The sequence below is a fragment of the Siphateles boraxobius genome, unplaced genomic scaffold (assembly GCF_051911475.1).
Source record: "Siphateles boraxobius isolate OS27281-9 unplaced genomic scaffold, OSU_SipBor_1 90, whole genome shotgun sequence".
Lineage (NCBI taxonomy): Eukaryota > Metazoa > Chordata > Actinopteri > Cypriniformes > Leuciscidae > Siphateles > Siphateles boraxobius.
In genome coordinates, this window is record NW_027509220.1 from 2,005,190 (window position 1) to 2,030,619 (window position 25,430).

Genomic DNA, 25,430 nt, shown 5'->3' on the forward strand with positions numbered 1-25,430 from the left:
AGCTTTAAAATATATAATGCAATGCAATACAATGATGATTGAGAGATGAACTTATAAACCGTCCTCAAAAGCCTGATGATCATATTTTATTCTCTTAATAAAAAAATTAAAAGATAATAAAGTACACAAAAAATGGATGATTTTTACATTTGCCTATTTTTATTTTTGCTGTAGTAGTCACAGTGACAGTGTAGGATCTACTCTTTTATGTACTTTCCTTTGTAGTCTCTTGAGCACCTGTCCTAGATGCTGAATGAAAAATGAAAATGCACAGGTAATTCCAGTCAGAATCATCTTTCAGAGAAGAAAATTGCAATAAATTGCATTAAAGCACTTTAAAACTATGGACTACAATGAAAACTGTCCGCTGACAACAAAGAGACCGCTTTTAAACTCTGCTGATAGGGGAGATGGTTCATTTACTGACTTTGCTGAGACAAACTTCCTGCAATTTTTAGGTTGCACACTGTGGAAATAAATATCCAGAATGATTGTCAAGCTTTCCAATGGCTTTTAAAATGCATGAAATTCTAATGATGCTGTGGGATGCCAGCATGGATATTCAAAGGGGTTTTAGGCTTTTGTAGAAGTGAACCGATCAACTGAGGTTTTAGATGAAGGATTGATCAAATTATCATTTCACTGAGACACAAAATTTGATTAAGGTGTAATACTTTACAATAAGCTCCCATTAGTTAACATTAACAAGGAGCAAAGCATTTGTTACAGTATTTATTAATCTATGTACACATTAGTTGAACTAATAACGAACAGATGTATTTTAACATCTGATTTAACTAGATTTATGTTAGCTCAGATCCATTAAATAATATTAACAGGTACAACTTTTGATTTTAAAGGGGTCCTATATTGTGCTTTTTTACATGTTCACCTTTCTTTAGTGTAATGTTGCTGTTTGAGCATGAAAAAGCTCTGTAAAGTTACAAATTATTCTCTAACTCCCTGAAACGCCTACATTGTAGTCTTGAGTTTTCTTGAACGAACACGTCACAATATTCCTCATTTAAATAATTCATACGCAGAATAAAGGGGCGGGGTCTGGTTGAGTTAGTTAGTAGTGTGTTAAACTGGTGGTTATGGCAATGGACATTTCCCAAACACACTCGAAGCGCTCGACCAATCACAACACACTGTCCAGCCGACCAATCAGAGCACAGTGTGCTTTTCAGAAGGAGGGGCTTCATAGAGACAGGAAGTAAAAAGAGCGATACTGACAGACTGGGAAGAGAGGAGCCGCAACAATGGAGAATATGAGGAAAATAATCAACATTTAAGCAGGAAAACCTGCTCTTTTAAGCACAAAAACAGCATCAAGACTTTGAAAAAGTAACAAAGGAGGGTAAGAAGAATTTCATACAGCACACAAAGGATTCAATAAAACTTTTAAACTACAGATGCCAAGATAAGTGAAGTAGAAACACTCAAGACTTCCATTAAAAGTCTCTCTTTTAGGTTTAGAGTTCAAGTCTCTATACTAATGTAAGTCTGGACAATAAAAAAAATTAAGTGCAGGCCATTACCTTAACCTTTCAAAAAGCTCTAATGTATTGCTAATGTCACTCAAAAAAACAAACAATGGGACCTTTTGGGAGGGATTTTCTGAAGCTACAGTGCCAACTAAAGGGACGTAAAGGTGTACACCGTACAATGTGCTTCTATCATACTGACCTTATCAAGATCACATCGCCCAACAGCACTTTAGATCATCAGAGAGCGGAGGGGAAAAGGTCAACTCATCATCATCATGTCATGAGAGGGACAGAATACAACGGCCCTGTAACCGAGACCGCTCACCCTCAGTGACTAACAGACCCGAATAGACAAGGCTGTGAATAGTAAAAAGCTGAAAACGAGCCACGGTAATGAGGAGAAAGCAGCAGAACATGTCGTGACAGGTGACACTCTCTGAACCTCAGCTTGCAGACGCCAGGGGTCGGAGAAAATCAGTTAATAGTTGTTGGGTTTTTTCCTGTTCTATTCATTCATTTGAATGTATATTCTTTTGAATTTCATGATATAATAAACTATAACAAATTGTAAAATAATATACATGACCAAACAAGGTCCCACTTTTATATTAAGTGGCTTCAAGTATGTCAAAAAATTACAAACTATAAAATATAACTCGGCAAACTTTAGACAGGTTAGATCGTCCCTCCCTATGGATGTAGCCAAAATATTTATGCATGCTTGAGTGAGTCTGCCATTAGACCTCTAGAATCATTATATAAGCAAGCTATAACAATCCTTGATAAAAAGCCATTTCGGTACCACCATTGCAAGATCCTAGAGAAACACAATTTATTGAGTTTTGAAAATTTGAGACTCTTTTCAAACTTGACTGTAGTGTATACGATTCTACACGGCCCCTGCATGTTTACTGGTTTTTGTTTACAATCGCCCTGCAATTTCTGTAAAATCTACCAGAATAGCTTCTATTTTTGACTGTAACATACCCTTTTGCCGTTCAACTTTTAGACAATCTGCTTTTTCTTTTAAAGCCACGACACAGTGGGATGCAATAACAGAAGACATAAAGAGCTGCAATTCCATTAAGAGTTTTAAATCACAACTGAAATCTTTTCTGAAGACCACTCAAATCTGTACCCACCGACACTGATGTGGTGCTGACAACATGTGTTTTGTGTATGTGTGTAGGGGGTGGGGGTGGGGGTGGGGGAGTTTGTTTTTATTGTATCCTGCAGATGTAAATTAGCCTATGGCTAACTCTGGTACAATGCATCAAATTATAACATTTATGTTTGAAATTGTACATGGTGCCTAATAAATAAATACATTTAAAAAATAAAAATTAAAAAAATGTTCTTACATCGAAAAATAAGTACAATGTACTTATTGTGTTCAGGTTGTGTTGTAAAACACTTGTGCTGCTATTGAGGTGTGATACGGGTAAGGTTACGGTCAGGTGTGTGTGTGATACGGGTAAGGTTACGGTCAGGTGTGTGTGTGATATGGGTAAGGTTAGGGTCATGTGTGTGTGTGTGATACGGGTAAGGTTAGGGTCAGGTGTGTGTGTGTGGTGTATGGGTCGGTCTAAGGGTGGGTTAAGGTGTAAGGGAAGGGTCAACAATGTAATTACAAATGTAATTACATAAATTAATTACAGCTGTAATTACACACAGGTATTTTCAAAATATAAGTACAATGTAAAAACATGTATGTACACAATAAGTCCATTGTAACAAACTATTAATTTTAATGCAAGTACATAGTACTTGAAGCCACTTAATATAAAGTGGGACCCAAAACAATAATTATGAAATGATTAGATATTTATTTTTAAATATTAATAATGCATATTCCGTTCAGAAGTTTGGGGTTGGTAGGATTTTTTAAAAATGTTTTTGAAAGAAGCATCTTATGCTTACCAAGGCTGCATTAATTTGATAAAAAAATAAAGTAGAATCAGGAATATTGTGAAATATTATTATAATTTAGAGTAACTGTTTGATTTATGTGAACATATAGTAAAATGTAATTTATTCCAGTGATTAAAGTTGAATTTTCAGCATCATTACTCCTGTCTTCAGTGTCACATGATCTTCAGAAATCAGTATAATATGATGATTTGATGTCCAAGAAACATTTCTGGTTAGTATCAATGTAGAGAAATTTTTAGGATTCTCTGATGAAAAGTTAAAAAAGAACAGCATTTATTTGAAATAGAATCTTTTGTAACATTATATTTGTCACTTTTGATCAATTTAATTTCTCCTTGCTGAATCTAAGTATAATATTTCTCCTCATTTATTAAATGTACTGACCCCAAACATTTGAGCGGTAGTGTGTATTTTGATCATAATCACTTTTATAATTGCATTAAAGGTAATTTTCCAATAATGAAAAATGTGTTGGATATAATGATTTAACAAAAAAAGGGAAAGTACGCAGATTCGAATGATCTCCAACAGGATTAAAACAAACTATATCTGCAAACCGTTTAACTGTTCCATTTATTGTTAAACGGTGTGCAGATTTTCCTCGTTTATTTCAATATAATGATTGCAAATAAATTGATCCCTCTGGTGCATTTGTCAATGATGAACCATGAAGAGTAATTATCAGTTAATTCTCTTAGTGACCTCGTACCTTCCTCTTAAACTTGTGCTAAACCACAGCGCTCTATTGATCTCGTCTCATTCTGATGATTCATTCTGAAAAATGCTTGTCCATTTATTGAAGAGTCTGCTGGAAACTCAAAAAATCTCATTCAGGCTGAAAAGAACAAGCAATGAGTCACTATGTAATTAAGTGAGGAAAACATCTGATGTCTTTCACATATTGACTCAAAACGCACTGAATTCACAGCTGGTGGTTTTTCTGAGGTCGTCCATCGGCAGTCAAGACCTCTGTATCTGAGAGAATGTGCCTGATTTTAGGGGTTTTAGATGGGACATTGAGGACAGCTGGGGTCACAGTATGAACACACACACACACACAGACTGCCGTCAGCGCTCAGACTACCTGTCATCTATATTCACCTCAGTCACTCAGGAACGATGAAAGATATCAGCGCTGGAATGATTAACAAACGCATGGGAGGGGCGACTGGCCGACTGAGACGTGATCAAGTGCTGCCGCAAGCGCTCGTGATAAAGAGGAAAATAAAGGCAGCATGGTACAAATGCAAAGGAGAAAGAGTAGATGAAAAGCACTGGAGGCAAGAGACTTTTAAAGTGTCATAAAACCAGCACAGTTTGAGCAGAGAGAGGGAAACTAGAAACAATCATTATTCGTCACTTTGACAGACTTTGAATTTCTGACTACAGACTTTTTGACATTCCATTTCTGAATGCAGATTTCATTTTGATACAGCCGATATTAAAGTCAGCATGAAATCAAAACTGATCATTCTTATAGTTTTTTTTTTTTTTTATGGGACATATGATACCCCTTTTTACAAGATGTAAAATAACTCTCTGATGTCCTCAGTGTGTGTATGTGAAGTTTTAGCTCAAAATACCACAGATCATTTTTATGGCATGTTAAAATTGCCACTTTTTGGGGGTGAGCAAAAATGTGCATAAAATTGAACTATATAAATTACTCCTGGTGTGGGAAATTCACACACATTTAAAGTGCAGTGTTATGGAAGAACCATTTCCTTCTTTTCACATCCAGTATCCAACTAAAAAAAGTGTTCATTTCAAAAAGAAAATTCATTTTCTTTTCTGACATAGCCTACTCCAGTTCTTGTTAAAACACACCAGACATGCAAATTCTGTACATTTTGGGCACTTTTTGCTGTGAAATCATATTTATACAAAATAAAGTCAGCATGAAATCAAAACTGATCATTCTTATTGTTTTTTTTTTTTAATGGGACATATTATACCCCTTTTTAGAAGATGTAAAACAAGTCTCTGATGTCCTCAGTGTGTGTATGCGAAGTTTTAGCTCAAAATACCACACAGATCATTTTTATAGCATGTTAAAATTGCCACTTTTTGGGGGTGAGCAAAAACGTGCAATTTTTGTGTGTCCCTTTAAATGCAAATGAGCTGCTGCTCCCCGCCCCCTTCCAAGAAGAGGGCGGAGCTTCACGAGTTCATACCGGCAACAAAACAGGGCAATCTCACGCACTGAAAATGTCAGGAACTGTCAGTAGCAGTGTTCAGATCGAACCCAAGTCCGACATAACGCCTAAAGAGCCAGAGAATATACAGTACGCTGCATGGAGATCGAACAGGTATCGTTTAGTTTAATTACGGTCACCTTGCTTTTATCTTGAGATGCACCGATTACAATTTTCTAGGCCAATTCCAATTTCCAATTTTTCATTGAGTTTGACCTGACGATATTGATTTCATTTTTTCTAACATCTTTACAGCAAACACAAATATTTATTTTCTCTCTTTTCTTTAGTAGAACATTTTACATTTTGCATAGAACATTTTTTGAACAGTAATTGCTGTAAAAAAGAACGATATAAATTACTCCTGGTGTGGTAAATTCACACACATTTAAAGTTCAGTGTTATGGAAGAACCATTTCCTTCTTTTCAAATCCAGTATCCAACTAAAAAAAGTGTTCATTTCGAAAAGAAAATTCATTTTCATTTCTGACATAGCCTACTCCAGTTCTTGTTAAAACACACCAGACATGCAAATTTTGTACATTTTGGGCACTTTTTGGTGTGAAATCATATTTATACATAATAAATCTGATTTCACACCAAAAAGTGGCCAAAACACTCCATCAAAAGCGTGCTTTCACTTTAATTGAGCGTGAGCAGTGCAGCAAAAATAGACTCTGCGCAGAAACCCGCGCTTCATGGCTGCTCACTGCTCTCATGATGGACAAAACTTTACTGATGAGTTTTATGAAGTTTAGTGTACATCACACAAAAGATGAGGCGTCCGTTTTCACTCCAGAAAATCACTGTAAGAGCTGAATAAACACAGTATAAGAAGTGTGCATTAATGTCTCATCCATAAACTCTCTCTCTCCCTTTCATTATCATCAACATACACAGTGAATTACACAAAACACTAGTTACAACCAAGAGCAAACAAATATATACACACCTTATGCCATTTCAGGGGGTGCTTAATAAACTGGTAAACTTTATATCGGTAAAACAACTGTAATAAAGCGCATGCTCTCCCCCATTACTGTCGTGACCAGTATCGCTCGGGAGTTAGCAATCTCAATAGCAAGCATACATTATCAAATATTTCATGTTAATTTTTGAAACACCTGTATTTTTGCGCCTTGCAACGGAACATAAGCTGCTCATGTTTCAATATGGTATCAAATCACAGTCTGAAGCGCCTCTCATAGGAAAAGGTCACATGCAGATATGAATAATTATAAGACAGTGCCTTCTCATAGGATTAGGCCAGCGAGGCTCATGAATAATTGTGAGTCCCTTTCGATTTCAAACCCGGAAGAAAAGCAGCACACAAAAAACCTAAATAAACTCATTCCTCTTGAAATAAATAATGATGGATTGTAACGTTATCTTTAGTCATTAAAAAGAGACATAACTGATTTGGTAAACACTTTACAATAAGGTTCATTAGTTAACATGAACTAAGAATGAACAATACTTCTACAGCATTTATTAATCTTAGTTAATATTAATTACAACATTTACTAATACAATATAAAAATCAAAGGTTGTATTATTTAACATTAGTTAATGCACTGTGAACTAACATGAACAAACAATGAACAGCTGGATTTTTATTAACTAACATTAACAACGATTAATAAATACTGTAACAAATGTATTCCTCATTGCTAGTTCATGTTAGTTCTAGTTCACAATTATTTATTCACACTTATTACTTATTTTTCACCATTCTCTATTTCATAGCTGTTCATATTGTTATAATGTCATATTGTATACTGTATACCAATCCACCTACCTCAAGTCATGCACAATACTACCTACACTTATTTATTCCAGCATCCTTTGCACTATGCTCCATCACACTTTGTACATGTATGTGTAGCTGTATATCACATCCACCTCCGACATGTATATAATAATGATAATAATAATATTATTCTTGCATCCTTTGCACTCTGCTCACTGCACTATTTGTCAATATGTCTATATTGTTTTTGTTCATAGTGTGTATATGAGTGTCGTCTATATTGTAGTCTGTGTCTATTGTGTTATGTTTTTTTTTTTTTGTATGAGTTAGCACATCGTGAGCAATGTACAATCCGGTGTTAAATTGCTTATATGTGTACACATACCTGGCAATTAAGCTGATTCTGATTAACTAATGAACCTTACTGTAAAGTGTTACCAATGATGCTTAATTGCTTTAAAAAATGTGATATAGAAAGGGAGTCAAGAGGACTTGAGTAATAATGTAAAGTAATCATGAGAGGAAAGACTCACCGGGAATGTTGTGAATTGTGATGGCCAGAATCAGAAGAACGACTCGCCGCCAGCTGCTTGCTGATTGGCTCGTCAGATCCTGTGGTTTCGTACTCACTTCCTGTTCCTCTGTATGGCCGGTGTTGGGACCCCGACGTCTCTGGTACACCTCTCCATTCTCCACTTTATCTGAAAGAGAAACAGAAAAGGCACGTCAAGCATCTTCTCAAACGTCTTTTTTTGGAGAACAAACACTTTCAAGATGCAAATTATCCACTGAAAGGATCAACTTAACAACAATTTATTAGTCAATGTTGCAAAATCACATAAATCAGGGGTAATATTAATTTCAGCATTTACTATAACGTTATTAAAATCAAACGTTGAATTTGTTAACATTGTTTAATGCACTGTGAACTAACATGAATAAAAATGAACCGCTGTATTTTTATTAAATTACATTAACAAAGACTAATATACTGAAACAAGTGTATTGCTCATTGTTAGTTCATGTTAGTTAATAGTTAATAGTACAACAGGTCCATCTCTCCATTTTCCACTTTATCTAAAAGAGAAACAGACACGGCACGTCAAACATCTTCTCAAACATCATTTTTTTGGAGAACAAACATATTTCAGGATGCAAATTATCACTGAAAGGATCAACAAAACAACAGGTCATTAGTCAGTGTTGCAGAATCACATAAATCAGTGTTTTAAATGTATTTAGACCTTGTTAACAGAGTTGTAAAGACAATAAAACAGCACATACAGTTTGAGGTTGATGATTAATATTTTCTATAACACTTCCTTTCACTGACCGTTTGTTGAAGTCAAGACCCCTGTATTATTGTGAAATCAAAGCAGATTCACTGTAATAAACTGGAAAATAACAGTTGCATTAATGTTGTAATTTTTTTCAATTATAAAACAAAATAAATTTCAGCTCTACAGAAGACAACAGTGCTGTTATTCAGACAAATTTAGTTCAATGTTGATTCAGTGTTCTTCAGTTACGAAACAAACTCAATTCAACTATAAAGCAGATATACAGAAGAACCTAAAAACAAGGACCTGTTTTTGTACCTTGTACATGAAAAAAGGCGACAAATTTATCAAACCAAACACAAAGTGAAATATAAACTATTAACCATAACCAATCAGATTGTGCACGTCAGAAAATTATTCTTTTCAATGCATCCAATAAATCAATCATGTCTCTTTGCTGTAGTCAAATTATTTTCCCACAATCAATATGAACACGCTGCTAATAATAATCAGCAGATTGTAACAGAACGACCGACTCGTTTCAAAGCCCAGTTTTTATCTCCTCAAGGACCCTCAAATCTCACACTGCATTTATCCTAGCTTTTATCCTTTTTTAAACGGCAATCGTCAAATAATTTCTTTTGATATAAAAAAAATTATATCCAGAGTGCATCTGAAACACATGCCACCAATTATCCGTCACTTTAGGGCGTAATTATGTATGTGTGCGGTGAGAATTAGCAAATAGAAGAGAATGACCCTGAATCGTTCCTCACTAAAATGAAATCCCTCAGACTGGGCAGAAGAACATGTCGATAAAATAGTTTCAATTTCTCCCAACCACACATGGAAGAATATAATGAATGCAGATTACTTGGTCTTAAAGGTCATAAGGAGCACATCCGTCATGCGTAATCGGAGCGTATACAGTTTTTGGTCCGGAAAGACGGAAGGAGTTTTTAGATGGGGGCCGAGGTGAGTTCACATGTGGAATATAAAATATCATTTCAGTTAGGAGACCGACGGATCGCTTGAATAAATCATGAGTGATGGACAACATGTGAAGGCCGATGCTTCATGAATGGTATTAGTGTCACACCACGGGAAACCTGATTTCACCAAGTGCAACATGTTCATGGATCAACATCTTGGTTAATACCGGCGTATCATTCCAATCAATGGATTTGAGGGACAGGTTTACAGTTTATGTCAAGTTTAGGCTTACGAGCAGGGTTAGGTGCTTCTACATCAGTGCTGTTCACCTATCATTTCACTCTGATTTTAGGGATAACTTACGGGTAGGGTTAGGTTTAGGGGTAGGGATATGGTTAGGACTTCATTTTCAGATAGTAATGTTGTTACAGGATCAACAAAATATGTTGATCCAGGAACATTTCTGGATCTAAATGTCCATGTTACAGGTGCAAAACTGTTGTATAGCCATAAAATGTGCGTTTCATGAATATTAATTATGGACGGACGGGAAATGAAGGGGATGGACGGATGGAAAAGGAAGGGAAGGGGATATGGATGGATGGAAAAGGAAGGGAAGGGGATATGGATGGATGGAAAAGGAAGGGAAGGGGATATGGATGGATGGAAAAGGAAGGGGATATGGATGGATGGAAAAGGAAGGGAAGGGGATATGGATGGATGGTTGGATGGATGGATGGATGGATGGATGGATGGATGGATGGATGGATGGATGGATGGGAAATGAAGGAAGGGAAGGGGATGGATGGATGGATGGGAAATGAAGAAAGGGAAGGGGATGGATGGATGGATGGATGGATGGATAGGAAATGAAGGAAGGGAAGGGAAGGGGATGTATGGATGGATGGATGGATGGGAAATGAAGGAAGGGAATGGGATGATGGATTGATGGATGGATGGATGGGAAATGAATGAAGGGAAGGGGATGGATGGATGGGAAATGAAGGAAGGGAAGGGGATGGATGGAAAGGGAAGGGGATGGATGGATGGATGGATGGATGGATGGATGGATGGATGGATGGATGGATGGATGGGAAATGAAGGGAGGGAAGGGGATGATGGATGGATGGATGGGAAATGAATAAAGGGAAGGGGATGGATGGATGGGAAATGAAGGAAGGGAAGGAGATGGATGGAAAGGGAAGGGGATGGATGGATGGATGGATGGATGGATGGATGGATGGATGGATGGATGGATGGATGGATGGATGGATGGATGGGAAATGAAGGAAGGGAAGGGGATGATGGAAAGGGATGGATGGATGGATTGGAAATGAAGGAAGGGAAGGGGATGGATGGATGGATGGTAAATGAAGGAAGGGAATGGAGCGATGGGAAATGAAGGAAGGGAAGGGGATGGATGGATGGATGGATGAGAAATGAAGGAAGGGAAGGGGATGGATGGATGGATGGATGGGAAATGAAGGAAGGGAAGGGGATGGATGGATGGATGGATGGATGGATGGATGGATGGATGGATGGGAAATGAAGGAAGGGAAGGGGATGGATGGATGGATGGATGGATGGATGGGAAATGAAGGAAGGGAAGGAGGTGGATGGATGGATGGGTGGATGGGAAATGAAGGAAGGGAAGGGGATGGATGGATGGGAAATGAAGGAAGGGAAGGGGATGGATGGATGGATGGATGGATGGGAAATGAAGGAAGGGAAGGGGATGGATGGAAAGGGAAGGGGATGGATGGATGGATGGATGGATGGGAAATGAAGGAAGGGAATGGAGCGATGGGAAATGAAGGAAGGGAAGGGGATGGATAGAAAGGGAAGGGGATGGATGGATGGATGGGAAATGAAGGAAGGGAAGGGGATATGGATGGATGGATGGATGGATGGGAAATTAAGGAAGAGAAGGGGATGGATGGATGGATGGATGGATGGATGGATGGATGGATGGATGGGAAATGAAGGAAGGGAAGGGGATGGATGGGAAATGAAGGAAGCGAAGGGGATGGATGGAAAGGGAAGGGGATGGATAGATGGATGGATGGGAAATGAAGGAAGGGAAGGGGATGGATGGAAAGGGAAGGGGATGGATGGATGGATGGATGGATGGGAAATGAAGGAAGGGAAGGGGATGGATGGAAAGGGAAGGGGATGGATGGATGGATGGATAGATGGATGGATGGATGGATGGATGGATGGGAAATGAAGGAAGGGAATGGAGCGATGGGAAATGAAGGAAGGGAAGGGGATGGATGGAAAGGGAAGGGGATTTATTTAAACCTTTATTTAACCAGGAAAAGACTCATTGAGATTAAAAATCTATTTTTCAAGAGTGTCCTGGCCAAAACAGGCAGCAGTATTAAACCACATATACAATACATACAAACATAAAATATGCAAAAACACTAGAAACATAAAACAACTGACATAGCCAATCTTTCAAACTCATCCAGAATCATAAAAACACGTTAGGTAAAACATCTGCAGCCAGAATTGGCTGCCTCCATGTCAATCAACAACCTCTTAAAAGCAACCAATGAGACGAGCTCAGTAAGTTTCAAGGATTTCTGTACATTTTTCCAAGCAGAGGGAGCGGCAAACTTAAAAGCCTTTTTTCCTAGCTCAGTTCTGACCTTTGGGACAGATAGCAGGAAAAGATTCTGGGAACGAAGATTATAAGTCCCGGTACTGTTTATACTGATATAGGTCAAAAGGTAGGATGGAAGGAGACCTAAAATACCCTTGTAGATGAAGATAACCCAGTGATGAAGTCTCCGTGTTGATAGTGAGGACCATCCAACACGTTCATACAGTTCACAATGGTGAGTGAGGGCTTTCCTACCAGTGATGAACCTCAGAGATCCATGGTATACAGTGTCCAGTGCATGTAAACTTTGAGATGACGCATGCATATATAAAACATCACCATAGTCAAGTACAGACATAAACGTGGCAGCGACCAGCCTCTTTCTAGATTTAAATGAAAGGCAGGACTTGATTCTGAAGTAAAATCCTAATTAAGGTTTTAATCTTTTTGCTAGCTGCTGAATATGAAGACTAAAAGAAAGAGATTCATCAATTAAAATATCAAGCTACCTGTACTTAGAAACACATTCAATTTTCATACCCTGGGAAGTAAGGATTGACGGGAGATTTGACTTCGATTTTGAATTTGAAAAAAGCATGACTTCAGTTTTATCTGCGTTTAAAACAAGTTTTAAATCATAAAGATTCTGTTGAAGCGTGTTAAAAGCAAGTTGTAACTGGGAGAGGGCCCGGTCTGCGGTGGGTGCAGAGCAATACAATATAGTGTCATCAGCATAAAAATGAAATTTTACATCACACATGTTATGATCAATGTTATTTATATAAAGAATGAATAGTAGTGGCCCCAAGACTGACCCCTGGGGCATGCCTTTTGTTATTTGGAGATAGCGAGAAGTACAACCCTCTGCCTGCACACACTGAGTTCTGTCTGTAAGGTAATTAACAAACCAGCCAACAGTTTTCTCACAAAGCCCAGCCCTATACAGTCTCTGTTTAAGCACTATGTGGTCCACTGTATCAAATGCCTTTGAAAGGTCAATAAAAAGGGCTGCACAATGCTGCTTATTATCCATGGATTCAAAAAAGTCATTTAAAACCTTAAGAACTGCCGATGTTGTACTATGCCCTTTTCTAAAAACAGATTGGAAGTCAGACAACACACTATGACTGTAAAAAAAGTTATTTAACTGATCACTAACAAGTGATTCTAGAATCTTGACCAGGACAGACAGTTTAGAGATTGGTCTGTAGTTATTTAAGATGGTAGGGTCACCACCTTTTAGCAGGGGAACCACTAAGGCTTCCAGATGAGAGGAATGACATTTGTATTCAAACACAGATTAAAAATAGTAGTTAAGGGCTCGGCAATACAATTTCCTGCTAGCTTTAAAAAGTAGGGATCCAGTTTGTCAGGGCCAGCAGATTTAGTTGTGTCCAATTGCTTGAGCGCTTTATTTACGTCTGAGACTTTAATGGGACTGAAACTAAAAGACAGACTAGAAGGGTCAAGACTAACAGTCTCAACTGTAGAGGAACACTCATGTTGAGGACTGAGTGACTCAAATAAAAATACTGAGGCTATGAAATGGTCATTAAAACAATCCAGCATTTTGGACTTGTCTGTAACTTAGAGAGTCCATGACAATTCTTGACGGAAGCTCCTGGCCTTTACTGTTTTCTGATAAAGATTTTATAATTTTCCAAAATTTTGAAGGATTATTTAGATTATGAGTTGTTTGGGAAAGAAAATGATCAGATTTAGCTTTTCTAATTTTGAGAGTACATGTATTGCACAGTTGTCTGAAGACCAGCCAGTCAGAGTTCAGATTAGATTTCCTGGCTTTTGCCCATGCCACATTGCGCTCATGAAGGATTTTTGCTAAATCAGGTGAAAACCAAGCATTGTTTCGACCTTTGACTCTATACTTCTTTAGTGGGGCATACTTATTTATTATATTGGTAAACCCTTCATAAAAGAGATTCCAGGCACTTACAACATCTGTACTAATATAATTTTTTTCCCAGTCATAGTAAGATAAACATAAAGGAAGTCTTGTTCTGAGAAGTGCTTCATATTTCGCTTAACAATAATGCGTTATTTAGTTTTAGGCATTTTAGTATTTCTAACTGTTGCTATGACACAGTGGTCATTGATGTCGTTTGCAAAAATGGAATCAAACAAGTCCATCTGCAAATCTCAATGATACTCTGAACCCTAGATATGACTCTGTACTTTTCTTGTTTTTTCGTCTGCCAGGCAAAAATGTCTCAGAAAAGTAATAGCACACCCCTTCACAAGCCGTGCAAATTGAGATATCATTCATGTTCGCAGCTCGCCTTACCAAGCACCACTAATAATTACTTGTTTTATGGATTGTACAAAGCAAAATTGCACTCAGGCAAACAGCCATCTCTGTCAGTAACAAACACCAAACCCAATAAACACACAGAGCTCCAGCGTCACACACTCAATCTCTGAGGAACTTCTCCACCTTCAACATATCATTTAAAAATCATATAGGGTCACATATAAACCAAAAAAATATAAAAAAATATCTTCAACTCAAACATATTATTATTTAAAGTTCACGACAGAATGCCAGAGAACAGCAGGCTACTATTTGTGCCGCTCAAACTCTCCGCGGGCGTCCGGTTTTTCTGTTGATTACTGCTTGTTTGCTATTTTCTTGACATTATGCAAATTTCTGTTCAAGCAGCTACATCCCATATCACTTATTTATTCACATATGCTTCGTTTGGCACCAGGAGGCTCAAATCTGTCTTCAGCAAACAGTCATAAGTCACTTTCGGGAAAAAAAACAATACTTGCACAATTTGTGGCGTAAAGAGAAAGACTAGAATGTGACAATTTAATAACTCAATAACTAATTAGAGAACTTTCTGGCCTTGAACACTTCATGACAATGGAGGTATATAATTAAAATGATTAAAATTGTCAATGCATGCATGAGTGATGTGAAACAAACAAAAAACACAACTTTTTTAAGAACATAAGCCTCTTTTGCTCACCAATGCTGTTTTTTGTAGAGTAAAAATACAAATTTTGTGAAAAATTATTGCAATTTAAAATATTAAAATATTACAATTTAGCTGTTTTCTATGTGAATACTGTATACAGTCAAATGTAATTTATTCCTGTGATCAAAGCTGAATTTTCAGCATCATTACTCCAGTCTTCAGTGTCACATGATCCTTCAGAAATCACTATAATATGATGATTTCATGATTAAGAAACATATATTATTATTATCAATGTTGAAAACAGTTGTGCTGCTTCATATTTTTGTGTAAACTGTGATGCACTTTTTTTTCAGGATTCTTTGTTAAATAGTAAGTTCAAATTAAAAGCATTTATTTAAAATTGGAAACTTTTGTTACCTTATAAATGTCTTTACTGTCACTTTTGATCAATTTAATGCATCTTCGATAAATAAAAGTATTAATTAAAAAAAAACCTTTCATGGCTTTAAAAGACCTGAAATAAAAGCACCATAAATATATGTAAATAAAAGTAAATATGATGCACTATATGTCAATGTTTGGAGCTTGATAGCCGCCGTCTATGGAAAAGTTCAGTTTGAACATCTCCTTTTGTGTTTGATAGAATTAATAGTCATATGAGCTTGCTTGATGTGAGTTTACAGATATAATATATTGACCCTGTCAAATATTATAGTTTAATTCATACAAAAAAAAACATTTTTAACCAGGAAAAAGCATCAGATTTCAGCACCCTCTACTGGCCACAGTTGACACCCGATGGACTGTGGCATTTTGACCCAGTTTGGGGTCACTGTAACGACTATAATCTAATCACATGCACTTCTACATCAGCACACACACACACTCCTTCCTTATCTTTTCCCACAACTTCTCCTCTATTTTATGCCGAAGGATTGTTGAAATCAGAAACTTAATACTCCACAGGCAGTGTGTACTGTAACACAGAATTTGCCAATGTGAATATGTAACATCTGTTATGAGCTTTCTGGTCTTTTGTCCAGTCATTCAAACGCAGCCATTCCAAGCAATGTCACGTACACGAACGAACGGGGACACACACACACGGACACACACGGACACCTTCTCAGCTGTCAGTCAAGCTGAGAGATACAGCCAGAGGAAAATAAAGATCTTGTTATAATAACCCACATCCATAATTTGTCTCACAAATGTCATTACAGATGTGTTTGATTGAGTATAGAGAAGCACATACATATATCTATACATCAAACATTGTTGAAAGCCCCATACATCTCTGTCACTCCACAATCATTTGATGAATGGAGAACCGTGTGTCCACAACATCTGAATGCAATAAAACACAAAAATAAATGTTGTGTAAGCTTTAATACATTAATTGAATATCAAAAATATAAACACAGATATATCGTTACACAATATAACTATTATGGATAAAATAGTCACATAATATATTACGTATATTTAAATGTATATATAAATTATATATATTATAGAATTTAACAGATTCTATATATAACTATTATACTAAATATAATTTTTTTTTTTACTTCACGTGATATTATATATATATATATATATATATATATATATATATATATATATATATATATATATATTTGGTTTACACTTTATTTTAAGGTGTCATTGTTACAGTGTAATTAAATATTTAAGTACAGTGTAATATTAATTAACTACATGTACTTACTATAGGGTTAGGGTAGGATTAGGATTTGGTTGAGAGTTAATTGCATGTAATTAGGCATGATTTACTGTAATTATTACGGTAATTACATGTAACATATGTAACAAGGACACTGTAAAATAAAGTGTTACCCACTTTTGTTTTTGCCCCCATTTTTCATGAGCTGAACTCAAAGATCTAAGACTTTTTCTATGTACACAAAAGGCCTATTTCTCTCAAATATTTCTAGTAATATCCTTGTCTGAGAGAACGCTGTGATAGAAATGTCACCTTTCTAAAATGAAACAACATTGAGGTCCAAACCGCAGTCTTGATAACGCAGTGATCCTGTGGATCTTCCCTATGAGGCTCAGCAACCATAGAAACACACGTCATACCCATGCATACATTCATACTGTATATTCATCATGTGTCGGCCGTTCAGTCTAAGCGTGTGTATTCATGGGTTCACGCCACCAGCATATTCTCTGCATAATGCAGCAGCTTTCTGTTAACACAGAGGAGACTGACGAAAGTAAAGCGCACACGCTGCTTTTAACCTCATTTCACCTTATCTGTGCGTATGTGATCAGGCATTGAAAACGAGAAACGTAACGCATGCCATTATGAAGAAAAGCACACCGAGATCTGTATTCATTAGACCTGCAGAACACACTGCCCTTGAGGCTTTCAGGTCTTTGTTTCTGATTGTGTCTGCAGAAATTATCACGCTGACAAAAATACTTTAAATTATTCCTTTTCAATTTAGGAAGATGATGCAAAGTGGGCAATCAGTCAATGTTTTATTATTAATATTATTTTGTGCAGAATTAAACTAAACTGAAATGCATTTCATAACTGTAAAACCAAACTAATGGTGTGTTCACACTTGACAGGTTTGGTTCGATTAAAATGAACTCTGTTACTGCAGTTCATTTGAATAAGTGTGAACGCTGGAATCTAAACCCACCAAACAAGCGGCCTATAAAAAGATGGGTCTCGGTCCACTTCCAAACGAGCTCTGGTGCGGTTCCACTGAAATATGAAGGTCCAAAGACATCTAAACAGGACATGATGTCACAAGATGCAACCTTAAAAAGGACAGAATTGCGATAGTCGAGACGTCGCCCATTATAGTTCAGGCGTCAGAACCGCGTCTGTTAGCAGCAAATCTGCGTTTGTGTGTAACGGAGGAATTACTGGTGCCGTTTTAACTCTCTTACACATTTCATAAGCTCTTTGTGATTCTCAGCTGGTAAAAACACCACAAACATACAACGAGCACATTTAGCCAGAACACAGCATTTTTTTGGATGTTCGTTCAGAAAATATATGTCATGAAAGCCATTATTTTGTTTTGTATCAAAATTTGTATTTTGTTCGGATTTTCCACTATCAAATTCCGTCATGTAAATAGCGAATCCACCATGGCACGAGCGAAACTGGCATTTAAAGAGAATGGGAGACGAGACTCTGATTGGTTTATTGCACATAAAGCCCAAAACACACCCATTACTCATTATGAGAATAGGAACAACTCTTTTAGACCATGCGCCGGGATCACCGACCATTTTTCCCATCGTTAAACAAGCTAAAGTAGATTCGGACACGCCATAAGTGCATAAGTGCCTCATGCGCTTCAGACCATGTGGTTGGATTGTTAAAATACGGCCCTCAGTCTTAAAAATGAGAGTGTGAACGCTAAGCGAACCAGAACTAAATGTATTATTTTCCTTTGTGGTCCAGATCAAAAAAATATAATAAGCTTAGAACATTTACAATCTGCCATGAAAATGCCACAAGACAGCAATAACACTAAACTACAGTACAAAAAAAAATGGAACTGAAATAAACTAAAACAACAATTATACAGTACAAACTAATAATTAAATATTTAAATATAAAAAAACTAAATGAAAAATTCAAAACAATCAACTTGTGTCCAGTGATGCGGTTACTTCAATTACATGCAAATGAGCGATATATGATGCATTATGCACAGCACAAATTATTTCCTCTGCATACATTGTTCATTTCTAACAGCATGAAATTTATCATCAACCATAACAATACTGTGATGTTTTGTGTTCAGGTTTTCACAAGCGATGCCCAGTTACACAGTAACACAGCAGGAGCCAATGAAGCTCCAGCTGTCAGTGTGAATGTGGCACAGGTTTTTATCTCTTGTCCATTGATCAAGTTGCGTCTGGTTGGCACTCGGTGTCACGTGTCATTGACTACAGTATAAACACCGTAAGTCGACACAAACTCACATACTCAAGTACACAAAGCCCTGACCTTCAGCTATCTGAAAAAAACACTTCTAGAGCTGTTTGATGTCAAATCATAACTGTCATTTGACTTCTATTTTCTAAGTGAAAACGTGTTTAGGGAAGGGCTTTGTGTTCCATCTATATATATATATATACACACATACACATGCATATACACACACATACACACACACACACACATGCATACATACATGGCACTGCAACTGATAATATGCATCACCATCGGGAATTCATCTCTCATCATCAGAGGGTTATGATAAGAATCACAATACCTCAATAATTGCATGAGCTGATTAGTCAAGATCTGATATCCCATGATCCTCCTGATGCAATTAAAATCAAATTATTAAAAACATTGTTTGCAATGCAGGAATCTTCTACAAACAACTATCGACCTCGATTGCAAAGTGAATCAGTAATTTCAGTGGCAGAATAAAGAAGTTACAAAGCTCACAGTTCTTAATTTTTTTTTCCTTCGAGAACTAAAGCCTGTTCATGTTTGGCATCAACTCAAATGTGTTCAACTCAACAGAAAAAAAGGATTACATTATTAAAATGCAAATATGAAGGGAGAAGACGTTGTGCATCAGATCAAAGCAAACAAGCTCATCTCTGATATTTAATGCAACTGACCATGAAAACCATTCACTGTGGGATTAACTATAATACTTCTGCAATAACCAGTCCGTTTTTTAGGGCATGTCTCGAAATTGATCAGGAGGCTTACAAAACAAAAAGTTTCTTTCATCACGGTAACTAGACTAGTCTTTTGAAGAGATGTTGCTGAAGATGAATGAACTCAAGTTTGATCACGGTCAACAAGTATAACTAAACCATCATTGTTCAGTCATTTTTACAGGGTTGATATGACATGCACTCAGTGTGCCTGTGGCCATATTTCTGTAAAATTATATTACATTGCTTCTTGCAACACTTTCAAAGTGAAATGTGCAGTGAATGACGCTAAAAGCACGTTCAGTTTAATCTGAAACAGATGAACGTGAATCTGGCAGTTTTATTAAACAAGTTGTTGAAAGTATAGCGACTGTTTGTAAATGAAATGTCTGGTGAGTGACGCTAAAAGGTTTGAGAATAACGCAGCACTGACACTAAAGCTGACTGATAGTGTTAACAGAAGCGAACAAGAGATAAAAACATATTTGCTGAAGTAACCGTGTCATTTTAGTCTTTTAGCTCTTGTATCGTGACTGGTGTTTCACGGGTCTCGTACCCGAGCGCTTCACATCACAAGAGCTGCTGAGAGAGTTTATACACACATAAACACACACATATGTGATGCAAACGTCAAAATGTGTTAGTTTACAAATCATGCACTATGGGGAAAGTGTTTTCAGCTCATAACAGTGATGTGCAAGGAACCTTTTTTAAGAAAATAATCTGCTCCTGTAATTATTATTGTGTGAAAGGGAATCAAAGTTGCAGCTGGAAACTGCAGAGAATTGTAAATATATGTACGGTTGGCAAAAATGCTTTCCAGGTTAGTGGCAAATTGTTGAAAGATACTAGAGTTTTGTTTGGGGCATTTAGCAGCATGTAAACTAGAGATTAGCTGTAGAAATGTCAAGCACACATTGAGAGGGGGAATTACAATACATCAATAAACAAATAAGCAGGTGAAATTATCAGAGGTCCCACCAGATCATAAGATCTGCCTTTGTCTGCACATATTTTAACATAATGTGAACAACATGAAAGAGAATTCATTATGAAATTACTGTGCAGTAATAATGAACAGTCTAAGGTAACATCTCTGGTATTTTGAGAATGGAAAAGAACAATCATGTCTTGGTTTATTTGCAACAATCAGAGATGTAAAGTACTTGAGTAATTTTACTTGATTACTGTACTTAAGTATTATTTTTGGGGATTTTTAATTTACTTGAGTACAATTAAAAATCAATACTTTTACTTAATTACATTTTTTAAGAAAAAAAAAGTACTTTTTACTCCTAACAATTTAATTTACAGTCAAAAAGTACTTATTTTTGGATATCACTTCATTCTATTTTCGCTTGCTATTACCAAAACCAATTGAATTGTGCTGATGCCCAGTTTAATTTAAACGTTATTTATTCTGCCAATGAGATTTGTTTTCACATTCCATGAAATTGGTCAGACATGTTCCCGGGTCCTCTGGAAGTGACCTCATGTCGCATATATATATATATCTGCATCGGCTGCTGTGAGAGGCTTTTCAGCACTAAAAGAGTAGGCTTCACACTCACAGTTGTGAAAATCAGCTTCTGCTTAAGTTAAATCCGAGCTTTCACAACTTTGAGTAGCATGTTGCATACTGGCATTAGATAGTATTCTAATAGTTTGAAAATTAAATACAATTAAATACAAACAGTTCTAAAGCAGGATAAAACCTTGTATGTGGTTCATTCACTACCTGTTTTTAGAGATTAAAAGCTTAAACAAAAATCTCTAGTTCCCTTTCGAGGGAACTCGCAATGCGTCGTTGATAACAACTCTTTGGGGACGCTCCCTTAGCGTGCGTCTCTGAAGTATGAATGAAACTATTCCAATCCTGATTGGTGTTGCGTCATGACGTAACATGTGATGGCATAACCGGATGCATAAAAGCGACGCCGGCCACACACTAGCTTTTCTCTCTTCAGCAAGCACTCTATGTTACGACTGTCTGTCTTATTTGGTGTTGTTTGTCTGATTCCTCATTTATATATATATATATATATATATATATATTATGGCCAGTCAACAGTTCAGAAGGTGTGTGCACCCCTGTCCTCGTTTAATTACGGATGGGGACACGCATGTTTTGTGTGTGAACTGTTAGGGAATACGCAGCACGCCCAAGGCAGCTCTTGAGGGAGCTGCCTGCGTACACTGTGAAGCACTACCCATGAGGGTGCTGCGCTCCCGGCTTTGATGAGCTCGGTCAGGCTCGCGTTCCCCGCGGTTTTGGTCCCGCGTCTGTTGAGGCGGCGCGGAGACTCAGATCGTGGGGTTCGCAGCAGGATCTTGCAGATGAGAATGAGACTGCTGCGGCACTTTCTCATTCTTCATCTGAGGATCCCGAAGCCCCTGTGAGTGGTGCAGAAGCCCGCGCTGCGGCTTCTTCTGTCCACGACCAGGTCCCGGGGCTTGAGCTCTCTGCTTCCGAGGAGGTAGAGGTGCTCAGCATCGAGGGGGATGACCGTGAGTCAAGCGCGCCTGTTCACGGCCAAACATATGAGGAGCTGATGGAGGTTGTGACTCGTGCCGTGGCCAGACTTAACATCAGCTGGCCACAAGATGAGCAGGGAACGCAAGTCAAAAGAGAGTTAGACAAGCGTTTCCTGTGGCACAGGTCACAGCCTCAGCGCCGGGGTTTGCCGTTTTTCCCCGATCTCCACAAGGAGATCTCGAGATCGTGGGATAAACCGCATTCGTCCCGTGTCTCCAGTCCATCTGTCGTTGATTATAGCAATGTTTTGGGGGCACGGGACATGGGTTATGGGAAGATGCCTAGAGTAGAAGAGGCATTAGCCGGATACCTCTCTCCTGAGGCGGCATCTTCCCTTAAAACCCCGGCGCTGCCTAGTAACCCCTGCAGAGATACATCTGCTTTAATAGGCAGGGCTTACATGGCGGCAGGTCGGGCTGGTTCATGTCTGCACTCTATGGCTATTTTGCAGGCATACCAGGCCGACCTCCTGAAAGATTTGGACGAGGGGGAGGGGCCAACTCCAAAGGATATTGCGGAGTTGCGCAAGGCCACAGATTTGTCTCTCTGGGCCACTAAAGAGACGGCCCGCGCCATTGGCCGCTCTATGGCAGCTATGGTGGCCACGGAGAGGCATCTGTGGTTGAATTTATCCGGGTTAAAGGAAAAAGAAAAATCTGTTTTGTTGGATGCGCCCGTTTCGCCTTCTGGCCTGTTCTGCGACGCCGTTACATCGGTCGTCGACAGGTTTCAGGAGGCGAAGAAGCAAACTGTGGCGTTCCAGCAGTTCCTCCCCCGTAAATTAAAGTCCAAAATCAAGGCGGGTGGGGCAAGAACATCAGCCATCAGCCAGCTCCTCACACTGCGCGGCGCAAAGGGAGAGCGTTTCCTCTAGAACCCCTCCTCCGGGAGCTTGGCAACGGAGGAAACGCTCCCAGCAGAAGCCCGCCAGTCAGAAGGGCGATCTGAGGGATGTCCTTCAGGCTAGGAGGGCTTCAGGAAAGAGGTCCTAGCCAGGGTGGTGGGACCTCTGAGGGCTGTCCCCTCCGTTGCGAAGCAACCGAGGTTGTTCTCGCAGCGGAGCCCTCAAGGAAACGATGCGAGTTGCCCGCCGTCGGTGACGCTTCGGGCCGCATCATCTTCCAGCGAACGCACTCTGCGTCGTCTTTCTCAAAAAATGCAAAACGAGTATCAGTTATGGTCACATGAAAACCGTATCGACTACAGCCTGCCGGTCTTCCGCTTCAGGGGGTCGAGAAGGGTGCTCGAAAAACACCAGAGGCCAGTCTCGAGAGGCTGGTTCCCTTAGTAGATTTTGTAGAGGCATGGTATCATCTTCCCAACGTATCTGCATGGGTCCTGCATATAATAAAATCAGGGTACAGACTGCAGTTTGGGCACCGCCCCCCCCCCCCCCCCCCCCCCAAATTTTCTGGGGTGGTGCAGACTACAGTGGTTCCAGAGCAGGCTCAGGTGATGGAACAAGAAGTGCAATCTCTGCTGATAAAGGAGCAATAGAACGTGTTCCTCATTCAGACAGGGAGTCTGGATTTTACACCCGGTACTTTAAAGTTCCAAAGAAGGATGGGGGGTTGAGCCCAATTCTAGATCTCAGGGTTTTGAACCGGTCTCTGAGGAAGTTCAGGTTCAAAATGCTCACTATTCCTGTCATCGTGAGTCAAATCAGATCCGAGGACTGGTTTGTCACGATAGATCTAAAAGACGCCTATTTTCACGTATCCAGCCTTCCATGTCACAGGAGGTTCCTGAGGTTTGCTTTCGGGGGCGAAACTTACCAATATCGGGTTCTTCCGTTCGGCCTAGCACTCTCTCCCCGCACATTCACCAAATGTATGGATGCAGCACTTGCTCCACTAAGACTTCAGGGCATCCGCATACTGAATTATATTGACGACTGGCTCATTCTGGCCCAGTCTCGAGAAATGGCAGTTCGGCATCGAGATGTAGTCCTTGGCCACATTCAAAAATTGGGGTTGAGACTCAACGCAAAGAAGAGTGTGTTAGAACCGTCCCAGTGCAAAACGTTTCTGGGCATTGTGTGGAACTCGACTACGATGCAGGCACGCATGTCTCCGGCACGTATCGAGTCCATTCTGGCGATGGTGTCCAAGTTAAAGCTAGGCCAGGCCACCACGGTAAAGCAATTTCAAAGACTGCTGGGCCTCATAGCAGCGGCATCCAACATTATACCTTTGGGCCTTCTACACATGAGGCCCCTTCAGTGGTGGCTGAAAGCCAAGGGGTTTTCCCCCAAGGGGAATCCATTTCGTATGATCAGAGTAACGCGCAGATGCGTTCGTTCTATAATAATATGGAAGAAACCTTGGTTCCTGTCCCAAGGGCCAGTGTTAGGAGCGTGATGTCGCCGGAAAACCGTTTCGATAGACGCCTCCCTCACTGGCTGAGGCGCGGTCATGGACGGCCGCTTTGCCATGGGTCTGTGGCAGGACCATCATCATTTTTGGCACATAAATTGTCTAGATGTTGGCTGTGTTCAGGGCTCTGAGGAGCTTCCTTCCAGACATCAAGGGTTACCATGTCCTAGTACGATCGGACAATACATCAGTGGTAGCTTATCTGAACTGACAAGGGGGACTCAGATCGCGCCCTCTGTGCAGACTGGCGCATCAGGTTATTCTTTGGTCCCAAGGGAAAATACTGTCTATCAGAGCAATGTATATTCCGGGGGTTCAGAATCAGGGAGCAGACATCCTGTCAAGGCAGGGGCTGAGGCCCGGGGAATGGAGACTTCATCCAGATGTGGTGAAGTTGATATGGGAGAGGTTTGGACCCTTGGAAGTGGATCTATTCGCGTCTCGAGAGACGTCCCACTGCCCACTTTGGTTCTCCCTCTCACATGCAGCCCCACTGGGGTTGGATGCCATGGTACAGGCCTGGCCGAGGCTTCGCCTGTACGCATTTCCCCCGATCGCTCTGCTTCCGGGAGTCCTGGAGAGGGTCCGTCAGGAGGGCATCAGTCTACTTCTGGTTGCCCCAATGTGGCCGACCCGAGTATGGTTTTCAGACATAATTTCACTCCTGATAGCTCAGCCATGGCAGATTCCTCTGAGGAGGGATCTATTGTCTCAG

At 39.2% G+C, this 25,430-nt stretch overlaps 1 protein-coding gene across 1 annotated transcript in view; it reads right to left on the reverse strand.

Moving 5' to 3' along the window:
- Positions 1 to 25,430, reverse strand: part of LOC143733115 (zinc transporter ZIP11-like) — a 91,517-nt gene that overhangs the window by 58,378 nt on the left and 7,709 nt on the right. Inside the window, exon 3 of the mRNA XM_077224684.1 lies at positions 7,901 to 8,068. Coding sequence (XP_077080799.1) covers positions 7,901 to 8,068 — 168 coding nt within the window. The remainder of the gene's footprint in view (positions 1 to 7,900; positions 8,069 to 25,430) is intronic.